The sequence below is a fragment of the Oreochromis niloticus genome, linkage group LG3 (assembly GCF_001858045.2).
Source record: "Oreochromis niloticus isolate F11D_XX linkage group LG3, O_niloticus_UMD_NMBU, whole genome shotgun sequence".
NCBI lineage: Eukaryota > Metazoa > Chordata > Actinopteri > Cichliformes > Cichlidae > Oreochromis > Oreochromis niloticus.
In genome coordinates this window covers 26,775,772-26,789,857 of record NC_031967.2, presented here as the reverse complement: position 1 = coordinate 26,789,857, position 14,086 = coordinate 26,775,772, and the positions used below count along the sequence as shown (strand labels likewise).

General features: G+C 42.3%; 1 protein-coding gene across 2 annotated transcripts; it reads left to right on the top strand.

Moving 5' to 3' along the window:
• The first annotated feature begins 455 nt into the window (after positions 1–455).
• On the top strand, positions 456–13,368 carry LOC100695616 (vang-like protein 2). 2 transcript variants are annotated; one of them, XM_003458854.4, is made up of 8 exons: positions 456–785; positions 4,620–4,857; positions 6,683–6,806; positions 6,892–7,499; positions 9,708–9,844; positions 10,089–10,224; positions 10,564–10,810; positions 11,190–13,368. In XM_003458854.4, exons 2-8 carry the CDS (start codon positions 4,787–4,789, stop codon positions 11,445–11,447), a joined length of 1,581 nt encoding a protein of 526 aa, XP_003458902.1. In that variant the 5' UTR covers positions 456–785; positions 4,620–4,786; the 3' UTR covers positions 11,448–13,368. The 2 variants fall into 2 exon arrangements, with proteins under 2 accessions (XP_003458902.1, XP_013122021.1); XM_013266567.3 differs by having other exon boundaries at positions 456–814.
• Positions 13,369–14,086: the final 718 nt, after the last annotated feature.

Genomic DNA, 14,086 nt, shown 5'->3' with positions numbered 1-14,086 from the left:
CTCAGCAGAGCTGTGTGCCTGAGATGATGATGCTGGTGATATCTGTCCAATCACACAAAAGGAGGACAACTCCCTGAAATCCAGAGCAGCCTGAAGCCATTGGCTCATAGGGATTGAATCCACATGTGCTGACCTCACTATCTGAACCGTAGTTATATTTAATATGAGCATCTACCGCCATAACGCTATATTGTATACATGAAGGAATATAGGGGATAAATAATAATCAGGTCCCTTTTGCTATTTAAATGCAGCTCTTTGATAAAAGGTCACTGGTGTATTTTTGATGAAATGCAGTTTCCATGTTAAGAGATTGTAAATAAATAATCAGGTGGCTGTGGAAATACATCCATGGAAGTTTTTAAGGTTTTCGAGATGATTTTCGCATTGTCTCGGAGTTTGAAAGTTCAGTTTTATTATGAAAATCCCTACCGGAAGCCAAGAATATACTCCCAACTGTGCCGGTTCAGTACGTGCGTACGAGACCCCCCTCACAGCGGGACCCCGCAGAAGTAGATCGGGCATGAGGTCTGACCCGCAGCCTGTTGTTGATGTTCGCTGGGAGGATTTTATTAAAGAGAAAAATAAAACAAAGTGTGCGCACAGCGGAGATTCAACATTCACTCCTGCTGTAAATGAACGAGGAAATTGTGGACAGATGAGAGAAAGTGAATTGGGAGCGTTTGGAGTCGCTTTTGTTGGACACTCTGCCCTCTGGCACCGCTGCTGCTGCTAACAGCGGCTCTTTGTGCTGCAGGCTGTCGCTTTTTCCTTCAGGGAGAAAGGTAGGACCTCTGGAAAAACATTCCTGCAGGTATTACACTAGTTTATTATACATGAATTTCTCCAGCACCACAACACTTGATAGAAGTTGGTGCTCAGCCTCTCATCCGTGGACTTTTACGCACAGCGTGCTTAAGGACGCACTTTGCGCTACGCGTCTGGGTAGACTTATTTCACTATCATGAAATAAAAGACTGGTGACCAACTTATTTGCTGTTGGTCACCAGTCTGCTGCTCACAGCAGCATCACTTCAGTCTGCATGCTGCTTTGTCTTAAACACCGACTCTCTTTGACGCTTAAAGTAAAATCGCGTTACGTGCAAACCTTCCCCGAAAGCGCCGTCACATTTATCATGTCAGCTGTTTGAGTGTTTGTAGAGTCCTGGATTACTGAACTACTCTGTTTAGGGTTGACTCATGGAGTGAGGACAGGATGCAGATCACACCTCGCTGGCTCACTGCCACCCGGAGGACAGGAGGCTCCTGGGAGCCATGAGGCTAAACAGCGACAGAGAGTTAAAAACATCCTAAACTGATTTCAAAAGTACAAAGTTTCACCTGCTGACAGATGTATTTTATTTAAACATGAGTGGAGGGACACGTGGTGATATGAAGGCAATGAAAGCTTTTTAAAAATGCAAATCCACAGATAGTTATCTCTCAGCATCAGCAGAAGTGGACACTAGTAAACACTGACAACAACAACTTTGAGGCAGGCCTCTTAAATTCAAAATTAGTTTAAGTGCTGGCAGTCCCCTTTCCACACTGCACGTGGAAAATCTCACATGACAGTGGACTGCAGTGTAAATCAAGTAGTGAATCGATCACAGTGGGATAGCCTAATCCCATCAGTGTGATCGATGTGATTGACTGTCTCCTGTCAGCATGCGAGAGAGATATGAGGGGCTGGTTTTGTTCACATCCATGGCACAAAAATAGTTTCCAATCTGTGAGAAACTTTTACTGTAAATTCTGACATTTTGGTTTTGCTTTAAGTCTGTGTTTGTCTGCAGAGATAAAATATTCTACTTGTCGGTATGCCTCCCATAGTCAAGGACATCCATGGAGGTTTGCACTCTCTAAACACACAGAGGTAACTGTGGGGCTGTTTTTCACTCAGTCCTGATGGTTTGTAACCACCACTCTCTCATGCTCCTTTTTCTGTTTGAGACAGTATTTGAAAAAAACAAAAACCCTTTGTCTTGATGAGAGGAATCATGCTCAAACTGCAGCAGCTCTGAAGATAATTTTTCATCGTGTCAACAGGGAATATGAGTTCTTAGGTCACAGTGATTTCCATTTTTATCCAGAAAGTTGGCAGAGTGCTCTGCCCAGCATGGTGCTGTGACAGGTAGTCCATACAGTCATGTCTCTCTCTAAGGAGACAAGAATGCCGTTTTATGCCGTGTGGACACAGCAGACAGAAACTATGCTCAGCAACTCATTGCTAAACTCTTCACGTTCCCTTTTACCTCATTTACCTCAAATACATTCAAAGGTTTTACATGAAAACTGAGGAGACATTTGACTTTTATTGGGATAAAAGTCCACACTTGTTAAATAGCGATGGTGTCTCTCTCATGAATTCAAACCGGGAGCTGGTTCCACAGAGGAGGGCCCTGAAAGCTGAAGGCTCTGTTTAACTGTTTGTTCTAAAACATAGCCAGATTTCTAAATATTCAGGTCAGTGTATGTACAGTCAATTATATGTGAGCCACAAGGTCTAGGCCACGTCCACACGTACATGGATATTTTTGAAAGCGGAGATTTTCCGTTTTCGTTTTTAAAAAAAATCCTGTCCACACGTAAAAGCAAAACCAGGTTTTCAAAAATCTCCACCCTGGCAGGAGTTTTTAAAAATCTCAGTTTTCAGTGTCCGAAAGCGCCATTTACGTGTGGACGAAAGGTGCAAACGCATAGAAAAATCTGCGTTTTCAAAAATACCCAGGCACGTGTGGACGTAGCCCTAGACCATCAGTTGGAGGTGGACCTTTTTCCTTTTCAGTATCAGTATCAAGAGGCCAGTATCACTAATATCATCATCTCACACACATAGCTCTAGCTTTAAACACAGAACTAACTCCAACTTACTTTTTAAGTCTTCTGTTTATAAGGGGCAGTTAATCAGACGAAAGCTGTCTTAAAAAGGAAGGTGTAAAACAGTTTGTCCACTGTGAACCAGAAGCTCAGGATTCAGACAGTTTTCTTTCAACCTGTGTTTCTTCATTGAGTCAGTGCAAGCAAATATCCTAATATGTTCCCTGATAAGGCACACATCTCCAGCTGAGAACAAAGAAGCCCCACCCATCTGCTGTTTAAATAGTTTGTTTGCTAGGGGCAGCCAATCAGAATAAACTTGTCTAACGAGGAGGGGGAAGGGAACTAAAACTGCTTGTTTTTGACAGTGAAGAGAGTGGCTGCACAGAGCCTGAGTATAAAACGAATGAGGGTTATATTTAACTGTGAGTTATGCAAAGCTGCATGACTGAAGTCTAATAAAAAATATAGAAGTTGAATATAACAGGTTCCCTTTTAAAGCTGTGGTTCTCATTTCTGCATTATTAAAATAATAACAGCTTCTGCAATGTAAATAAACCAGTGTGTCAGAGAAATATTGATATTTAAGTGTCAGAAATTTTCAGTGACCCTCTGTGGGTGTCAAACAGCTCCACATGAATGTCAGATCTCCAAAAATTTAAACCTACTCATGCGCCTTCTTGCAAAATGTCCCTCTTGAGAAGTCCATGTTTGAATCACATGAAAGCTGTTAGTTAAAACCTGAAGTCTCTAATGTGGAGATGTGATGCTTCAGGTCACGGCACAAACTGAGAGCACGAGGTGGCTTGTTATTAGATTAAGTGTCTGCTTTTTCTGCAGGCAGTTTGGAAAGTACCCATGAGAAAACAACCCGGCTCCATCTGCATGAAAACAAAAACAGATTACAGGTCTGTAGATTCAGAGGAATGTCCTTACAATGATGCCAGATTTGCTTAGTTTAAAAAAAGTCTTGAGGTGTGCAGTTGAGGGATAAGAGAACAGGATGGGGTGCTGCTGAGTTGATGTTTTGGTTGCCACGACAACTGCTCCCCCTCCTGTCTTTTCTCACCGCTAGCCTCCCATTCATCCCCATTGTAGTAGCTAAGCTCCGTTGCCCCAGGAGACCACGGGGGACAGTTGGGGAATGCGGGCGAGAATGCAGATCGCAGATCGACCCACAATAAAACACTGCGGAAGGTTAAATACACCAAAATAAATGAAGCTCACTTTAAAAAGCAACAAAGTGCAGGTTCTTTATTTTTTTTAAACTGCATGTTTCCAAGTTTTTCACGTATAAGACAGCAGAAATATTTTCAAGCGGCTGCCATGTTGGGCATTTGTTCCTGTGCGTCCTGCACACTGGAGACTTGCAGCCTAAGAATAGAAGGTGATGTGGTTGACCTTCATTGGCTGAGAACACACTTGGAGCCAAATCACTCAGTTTGCTCATTTTTTTAAAAAAAAAGCAGAATAATGGGCTCAGTTATGTTCTTTCATACACTTAGAGTGCCAACGTTTCAACAAAGCTGTCTCTCTTCTTGTTGCCGCTCCTCGGTATGTGTCCCTCTGAGACTGTTTTACTTCTGTCTCACATGACAAATTATCTTTTTCCTATCCCTCCTTCTCTTCATTCATCTCTCTGCCTCCTCCCCCTGCTCATTCTCCCTGTTCTCCCTCTCTCTTCTCTCTCAGCTTTCTCTCTCTCCCAAATGGTCTCCATGCCTTTTCCAAACACTCACCCGATCTATAATTAATCTCTCACTCTGTCTTCCTCCCCCACCTTTCCTTCTTCTCCCAAGGCTCCAAGATAGATTCCCTCAGGAGTAAAGTGGACCTGCTGCGCCTCCCTCTGGCCCTCTCTACCAAGTCCATCAGCAACTGCAAGAGCCAGTTGGGAGTGGTCTGGGACAAGGGCGGTTTGGGGACAGGAGTGGCCCGGAAACTCCGCCCACCGCCGATCACTGACATGGACAACGAGTCAGCGTACTCGGGCTACTCTTACAAGTCATCCCACTCGAGAAGTTCCCGCAAACACAGGTAGAAGAAGCAAGCTGAGCAGCGATGCTGTCCAGTGTTTGTGTTTGTGTCTGTCATTGTCCTCATCCCGTTTTAGAATAGCAGAGCATTTCTGAAAGGCCAAGCTGAGGTCTTTAAATCTAAATTCTAATGATCGATGAACTTTTCAGTCATATTACAGCTGGATGTCACAAGTCTTACAGTAATAAACCAAATCTGTGATTAGGACGTGAGCAGCGAAACTATCGCTATCAAGTACTGTGATCACATATCATCATGGTGCATAACAACCGCATGACAACAAGCGAAAATGACACCTTTAACATCTTGGAAACCCTCTGAATCATTTTAATTTCACAACAGTAACTTTTAATATAAGACAAATATACGAAATGCAGGTGTGATTTACCACACCTTCCTCTGTGAAAAAATAATTGCCCTGTTTGTTAACTCCTGAATTAACTGTGATTAACTGCACTTGGGCTTTACTACTAGTACACCTGTCAAATCAAGAAATCACAAAATATCGCAAAAAGCAACACATCATGCCATGACTTAAAGAGACAGCTGACAAACAGTCAGTTATGTCTAAGCCATTTGTAAGGCTTTGTGATTCCAGTGAACCGCAGTGAGAGCCATTATCCACAAATGGATAAAACTTTGAACAGTGGCGAAGAGTCTCCTGCCTACCAAAATGACTCAAAGAGCACACTGACGACTCATCTAGGAGGTCGTAAAAGAACCTAGAACAACATGTAAAGAACTGCAGGCCTCACGTGTCTCAGATAAGGTCAGAGGTTATGATTCAACAATAAGAAAGAGACGGCAAAAGTGGCATCCATGCGAGAGTTCAAGGAGAAAACCACTGCTGAGCAAGAAGAACACAAAGGCTCGTCTCACATTTACCAAAAAACATCTTTGAGTCCAAAGACTTTTGGGGAAAAAAGCTGAACTTTCTGGAAGATTTGAGTCCAGTTAGATCTGCATTAAACTGACACGGCATTTCAGAAAAACACCATCATAAAAACAGTCAGACATGGTGGTGGTAGTGTGATGGTCTGGGGCTGTTCTGTTGCTTCAGGACATGAATTCTGCTCTCTACCAGATAATCCTGAAGGAGAACATCCAACCATCAGGTCATGCTCAAGTTATGCAGGAGTACAATGATCTGAAACTCAACCAGCAAGTCCACCTTAGAAACCCTCAAGAAAACAAAATCATCAGTTCTGTAAAGAAGAGTTTTGCTGCCAAAGGTGGCACTGCCAGTTTTAGGGGGCACCTACATTTTAATGCAGGCTGTAGGTTTGGATAACTGTTTTCCCCTTAATAATAAAATAATTGTCTAAAAACTGCATTTTGTCTTTACTTTAGTTATCTTTGTCTAATATTAGAATTTGTTTGATAATCTGGAACATGTAAGTGTGAAAAATATGCCGAAAACTAAGAAATCTGGAGGGGAGCAACTATTTTTTCACCACATTGTATTGCAATGTCATCAATGGACAGTCCATTGATTGACATATAAATCAATGGACTAAAATCAAACAAACAACACTGGAGCATGGGCATTTACTAGTAAATAAACAGTAACACATATCTTTAAAGACACTAGATAAAGTCAACATGCTGGTTACATGAAACAGTAGTGTATAATTACATTATATGTTCATAATAACAATGTAGTAGATTATGGAAAAATATAAAATGATGTTCTTTCTTAAATAGCTGTGTTTATTGTCAGAGTTTCACCACAACAGCTTCAGAAGAATCAGATCAAAATCTGCTGACATGAATTAAGTGTCGTGCGTTTGTAGACGATAACTACTTTTTTCTTGTGTGTGTGCAGGGAGAGAAGGGACAGGCATCGCTCTAAGAATCGCGATGGCAGCATCCGTGGAGAGAAATCTGTGATCATCCAGGCTCCGGGGGAGTCGCTGCTGGACGCAGATTCCCCCAGAGAAGACGACAGGGTGAGAGATTCATTTTTCATTTTTTTGTCTTGTAACGAATGTTCTTCATGGCTGCAGTACTTCTGACACTGACCGCTTCCTTCAGGATGACAACTGGGGTGAAACCACCACGGTGGTCACCGGCACCTCCGTGGACAGCATCTCAAATGAGGACCTGACGCAGCTATCTAAGGACTCAGAGGACTCTTCAGCGCTGGAGTGCCGGCGTTACATCAGCCCAGCGCTGGGTGCCATTCTGGGCTTCGTCTCTCTGATCACTCCACTGGCCTTCTTGGCCCTCCCACAGCTCTTGTGGCGGGACTCACTGGACCCTTGCGGCACGCCGTGCGAAGGCCTTTACATTTCACTCGCCTTCAAGCTCCTGATCCTCCTCATCTCCACGTGGGCGCTGTTTCTCCGCCCGCCCAGAGCCACTCTGCCACGCTTCTTTGTGTTTCGCTGTCTGCTGCTTGCGCTGGTCTTTCTTTTCGTGGCGTCCTATTGGCTCTTCTATGGGGTGCGGGTGCTGGAGCCCAGAGAGACAGACTACAGGGGGATCGTGGGCTATGCAGCATCTTTGGTGGACGCCTTGTTGTTCATTCAGTACCTAGCCCTGGTGCTGCTGGAGGTCAGACACCTGCAGCCTGCTTTCTCTCTGAAGGTTGTGAGGAGCACAGATGGAGTCAGCCGCTTCTACAATGTGGGACATCTCAGGTTAGTAAGTGTGGAAAATAAGGAGTATTTGTCTATTTTTTGTGTCTCGTTCTTTTTTCTAGTTCTCTGAAATAATGCTTTTTAAATTTTAGTGACACTTGCTGCAGAGTTTGGCCACGCTGTAGTAGGGGGCAGCATTTCATCACAGTTTGATCTGTCTGGGTCATGTTCATTTGAACCCACTGCTAAGATGTCCAAAAAAAGCCCACTTTGTTTCACACCACATGCATTATTTGCTCCAAACCGCATGTGGATCAACCCACAAAAAAAGTCCAGATTTTATTACGAAGTTTTCCCCACTGTGTCGGTGGAACTGTTCAGTCCTACAACTTTGACTCTGACTCTTGACCTCAATGCATTGCACTAATTCTCAGTTTTAGTCATTGCTCCAGTTTGCCTGCAGTTACCAACCAAACCGCAGTGAGTGGTTTTTAAAACATGCAAAGATAGTGTGGATGGTGTTGCTTTCATTTTCTGTGGGTGGTTAGAAAGTCACGCCTATAGTATGTCTGTTAGACCCCTCTTAACCTTTGGCTCTGCTGTGAAGCTGCAAGCGTGTGCTGGTGGTGCAAGCGTGTGCTGGTGGTGCAAGCAGAGCGATCGGACTAAAAACTCAACACAACTGCAAAATATGTGGCCACAATTAGGTGATGATTTTATTTAGAGGATTGCAAATCACAGCAACAGCAACAGATAAAGACGTTATAGATGAAAAGGGAACAGCCCAGCAACACTAGAGAAGGGGAGAGAAAAAAATAAGCTCTGGATGGACCAGACAGCTCAGGAGGGCAGCCGTCTGCTACAAATGAGAAAAAAATCCTTTTTAGAAACCCACAATATTGTTTCATAGTCAGCATTTTAGATGAAGTATGAAATCAATAAAAATGTGAACTGTTGCTTAAATTTTTATGTATATGATAGACACTCACAGCTAGATTTCAAGGCACATATTGCTGATACCAGGATTCCTTCAGAAATGCCTCAATACTTAAAGCAGATTCAATAAGGTGCTGGAAGCATTGGATACTGACCTGAAAGCATCACACCCATGATGAGAATCTCCACCACAGGGTTACACTGTTAAACTCTTCAGGAAACTCTGAGTTTCTCTCTGATTCCTCCCTTCCTGTTGCACCTGAACCAGCTGACTGACACTCTGTTTGATCAGTTTCACTCAGTTTTGGATCTACCCTAACATATCATAGGCTTTGCATCGACCCAGCAAACGCTGTCTGTGTCCAGGTTGGAGTCCACTTGCATAGCAGGATGGATCAGAGCTGATCAGGATCACAGATTCAGACGGGATCAGGCCCAGATCCTGTTCAGCTCTGATCGTTTTGCACTTAACTCAGGGTGAACATACTCAGAGTTGACTGAACTCTGATCAACCTTTCTGGAACAGGAAACTCCAAAATTGTCAATCTCACAGTTATTCAAGCCACAGTTTCTTTTTAAACTCAGAGTTTGTTCAACCTGCTTCCTTTAATAGAGCCCTGGTGACTGTGGAGGTCATTTGAGTGCAGTGAAGTCATTGTCATGTTAAAGAAACCAATTTGACATGATCAGAATATTGTCATGGAGCTGTAAACACTGTGGTCACAAAGGGATGGACATGATCAGCAACAATACTCATGCAGCCTGTGGTGTTTAAATGAAGATCAGCTGCTATGAAGGGAACCAATCTGTACAGAGGAAGCATCCCCCACACCACCAAACCACCAGCAGCAGCCTGAACTGTTGATGAAGACAGGACGGAGCCATGTTTTCATGTTCTTTGTGCCATTACACTTACCATCTGAATGTTGCAGCAGGTTGTCTCGATCATGTCTACATGCCTAAATGCAGAGCCCTGTGATTGGCTGATGAGATATTTGTGTTCATATGCAGTTGAACAGGTGTTCCTAATGAGGTGGCCAATGCAGCGTAGCTTTCATAAGCACTTCTTAATAGCAGAGGATTTTTGTTGCATGTGATTTATAACTATTGCACTGCTGTGCACCCTGTCTTTAATTCACACTGTTATAATTGATTTACGTTGTCACTCCACAGCAACCGTTTTTTGAGCGGCGCTCCATCTGCGTGACTGTTGCTGTTTCTTCCTGTTTCAGGGGGCAGTGAAGCAGCGAGGATGTTAAGGTTGCTGACACTGATAACAGCTCTGGGTTGTCAAGTTTAACAAACATTCTTCCTCTTTGTTGTGCAATGCAGCATTCAGAGGGCCGCAGTGTGGGTTCTCGATCAGTACTACAGCGACTTTCCGGTTTATAACCCTGCGTTGCTTAACCTCCCCAAGTCCATCCTCACCAAGAAAATGTCTGCTTTCAAAGTCTACAACCTGGGGGAAGGTAATAATTCAGCTGAGCAAAAACCCTTATCAGTCCAAGTGAAATAAATGACGCCGAATGAAAAAGCAGGAGTTTTCATCTTATTTGTCTTCAGATTTCATAGTGAATTTCACACATAAACACCAGCCTCTTACTTTATTTATTCCAAATTCTACATGGAATAATAACTGATAAGCTCATCAGAAGTATCAGAGCCACCTGCGTTACTCTGCTCATGAATTAAATGACACGTTTCTGTTCACAGACAACAGCACCAACAACTCCACAGGCCAGTCCAGAGCCATGATTGCAGCCGCCGCTCGGAGAAGAGACAACTCCCACAACGAGTACTACTATGAGGAGGCAGAGGTGGAGCGGAAGGTCCGCAAACGCAAAGCCAGGTACTAACGGGCGTGTGAATACAGAAGTACTCACTGACAAAGATGCAGAAGTTGCAGACTTGGTTAAACTTGAAAGGATGTGGTTTTCCTATTAAAACATAATCATATAAATACACTCAAAGGTAAAAGGGAAGCACAAACACAAAAAATGTTGTTAAGATGTTTGTTGTCATGAACTAACTAAATTTGTGGAATTCGTATTATTACGTTTTTACCTGAAAGTCCTAAAATGATGCTTGTTTTTTCCCCTGGGGTAATAAACAAAGAAGTATAGAATTTGTAGATTGTAATGTAGATGACATCGGTTTAGTGGAGTCATGGTCTCCTCAATCCTCACAGGCTGGTGGTGGCAGTAGAAGAAGCTTTCACCCACATCAAACGTCATCAGCAGGAAGATGCAGTCACTTCCTCTCCCAAACACCCGCGGGAGGTGATGGACCCCAGGGAGGCAGCTCAGGCCATATTTGCCCCCATGGCGCGGGCCATGCAGAAGTACCTTCGTGCAACCAGGCAGCAGACTTACCACAGCATGGAGAGCATCATCAGCCACCTGCAGTTCTGCATTACCCACAACATGAGCCCAAAGGTAAGAAGGGTCAGTTTGTGTGTGTGATTTTTCCCAGTTCAGTCCTGGGAGGAGACACACATCCCTTTAGGGTCGTGTCAGGAATGTAGAGATAAAAATATGATAGAATTCTAAGCAGAAAAGCACCTTTTCCCACTAAAGGTTCAAATAAATGAATTCTGCTCTTGTGCAAGTAGACAAAGTAAAGTAAACAGTTTTTTGACTTTAATCCAAAACATTTCTTTTATAAATGTTTTACATTTGATTACGAATTGTGATTGAAACTGTCCAGCATTAAAGTAGTGGCAGCATTTTATTTTGACATCACATCCAGCCACATTAAACAGTGTGATGGAGTTTGTTCACAAACTGTTGTGCATTTTTCCTGCTGTGGTTAAAGGCTTTCCTAGAGCGTTACCTCGTCCCGGGCCCCACCCTGCAATATCTGGACAGCAACAGGGGGCGCCAGTGGACACTAGTGAGCGAGGAGCCAGTGACTGCCTCTCTGCGTCAAGGCCACGTCTTCAGCCTGAAACGCCTCGACCTTTCTCTGATTGTGACAGTAACGCCGCTTCCTTTCTTACATATAGCCGAAGAGTTCATTGACCCCAAAAGCCACAAGTTTGTCATGAAGCTTCAGTCAGAGACGTCTGTGTAGGAGGGGAGAGGCACTGGGCAAGGCAGAGGAGGGGCAGGAGGTTGCATCATATGTACTAATAACTGCGGGCTAATTTTTTTTTGGGGGGGGGTATGTATATTTTGTTTGTTCTTTATTTACTTTGCAGTATTAAAAACCTGATTGTCACGACTGTTTTTCAGAGAGGAGTGTGAGACAGGAAGGTCTTTACTGACATGAATATAGGAAAAACACCAAGGCCACAAAAATAGCAGGTCGCTGACCATATTCCGTTTACTTGCTTGTAAAACTGCTGACTGTTAACTTCACTAAGTGATTCTACTTCCTGTTGTTGCATTTTGTTTGTTCTTTAAATTAGATTTTTGATAATTGTGTTATTCCTGCACCATTTACCTAAGATCCACCCATTATAGATCCATGTAATATACTGATTGGCTGTGGAAAATATTCAAGTATTTTTATTGTTCAAAATGACCTTTTCATATGTAAGCAGACCTGAAAGGCTTCACTTTACTTTATCTTTCTCAGACTATAGCTCAGTTCTCTTTTCTTTCTTTAGCATCTTCTTTTTTACTTTTTTTAGTTCCTGACAGACTGACGGTGAAAGGCAAAGAATGAACAGAAAACTTTACTAAAAGTTTGCCTGACATTTATAGACTGCTTTCATAGCCTAAATGTGGAGACGTGAAACCATCTTTGAACTATTTCTTCTTATATTTTTTTATTCCACTGAATGAAGGTGAAATGCTTACTTTGCAGTAAATGTGAACATACGGAAGGACAATTTGATTATTTCTGAAACATGTTTTGTGTTGTTTATGTGGTTTGGTCATCGACTGAGAGGTCCATTAACAGAAATGTCTGACATGATGGAGGAAAAAAGCTAAATTAAGAGCAGGCCCTGGAGCCTATCCCAGCTATCATGGATCAAGAGGTAGCTGGGCTAACAAAGTGAGGCAGGCAACCACATTTAGAATCACCAGTTGATCTTATTCCACTAACTTCATGTTTTTGGACTGTCGAGGAAGCCAAAGTACCCAGATGGGCAAACATGTGGAGAACATGCAAATTGTATACAGATGGTTGTTTTGAACCCAGAACCTTCTTGCTGTGAGGCAACAGTGCTAACCACCACACTATGCACTATAAAGTCTTCCTCTATAAGCAAAAATACTACATTCAATAATTTACATTAGCATCATGAATACATTTAGTCTTTACGGCCAATTTTGAAGTCCTATTGGATTAATAATAGTGATGCATTAATACTGGTAAAGTCAGGCCTTTATTAGCAGTAGGCCTGATACCAGGCTGTTTTGAAACTGCAGAAGCTCTTAAGCTAAAAAAGTAATGCATGTATTTCAAATTAAGGTCCTAATAAAGTTTCAGTGCATAGGTGCCCTTCATTACTGCAGGGGGCTTTTATTATGAAACATGAACAAGCGTTTACACATACCATATGTACAACCAGCTGGACGAGATTAAAGGATTAAAATAAAACACGCAGTGTTAAAAACAGGATGATTGTATTGTTACATTTCTGAAACTGAAGCAGTAGAAATGCACACTATGCTTAGGTGGTGCAGACATTAAACCACGGGCAGTGGGAGCTTATGTAGCCCCATGCTACACCTGTATATGGGGGTCAACTTTCATTGGTTATGAGCAGATGAATAACACTAGCCAGAGACTGGTTGTCTGGAGTAATAACAAAGGTATTGATTTAAATGATGGATATAATTATGTGTCTTTTGTCATTCACAAATGTTTTTTACACTACAGATAGTTACATCACTGACCAGCCGTTTACATACTGAGTGTTTCCCTTTTTTTAAAATGTGATTTTATTTTTTATCAGGTGTATTTTGCTATCACTTTGTTGTACTGAAATTAACACTTGTCTGTACAGGTCACTGCCTCTTAAGAAGAGACTATTTAATCTTGAAAAAAAAATAGTATTAAATGATGTCAGTCAAACCTCATACGTGTCACCTCAGATGTTTGAGTTGTGAGTGGGGTTTTTTTGGTCTGAAAAGGGAAGCAACGCTGACATACGTAGGAGTGTGTGATTATGCCGTAACATGAGGTTAGTGCGCATTAGTTTCCACAGTCATGGTATTCCATGTACCTAAAGTAAATTGGAATTTGCATTTACTACAGAAACACAACCTACAATAACACAAAACATAAATGCAATACAGTTGAAAATGAAACCATAAAATAAATCAAAGGAAAAAAACTGAAAGAAAGATGTGAAATATACCAAAAAATAGAGGTTGGTAACAGATAACATGAATATTTAGAACAAAAGTGATAAACATATTATAACAAGAATGTGTTTATGAAGATCTTAAGTAGTGAAGTATTTCTGTAGTAAACTGAATCATGTAGTAAAGAGTGTACCCAGCAGAGAGAGAGTGGTGATTGGAACTAACTTTAGTGGGCATGTAGGTGAAGGTGATGAGGTGTGAGTAGGTATGTTGTTAAGAAGGGAAACACAGAAAAACAGATGGTTGTAGATTTGCAAATAGGGTGTACATGGGTGTGACAAACACTTCCCATTTGGAGGACAGGTAGTGAATCAGGAAGTGCAGAGGGCTGCTATAAAGAGGCTAAAAAGCAGAAAGGCTGTTGGTCCAGATGACCTACCTGACAGAGCA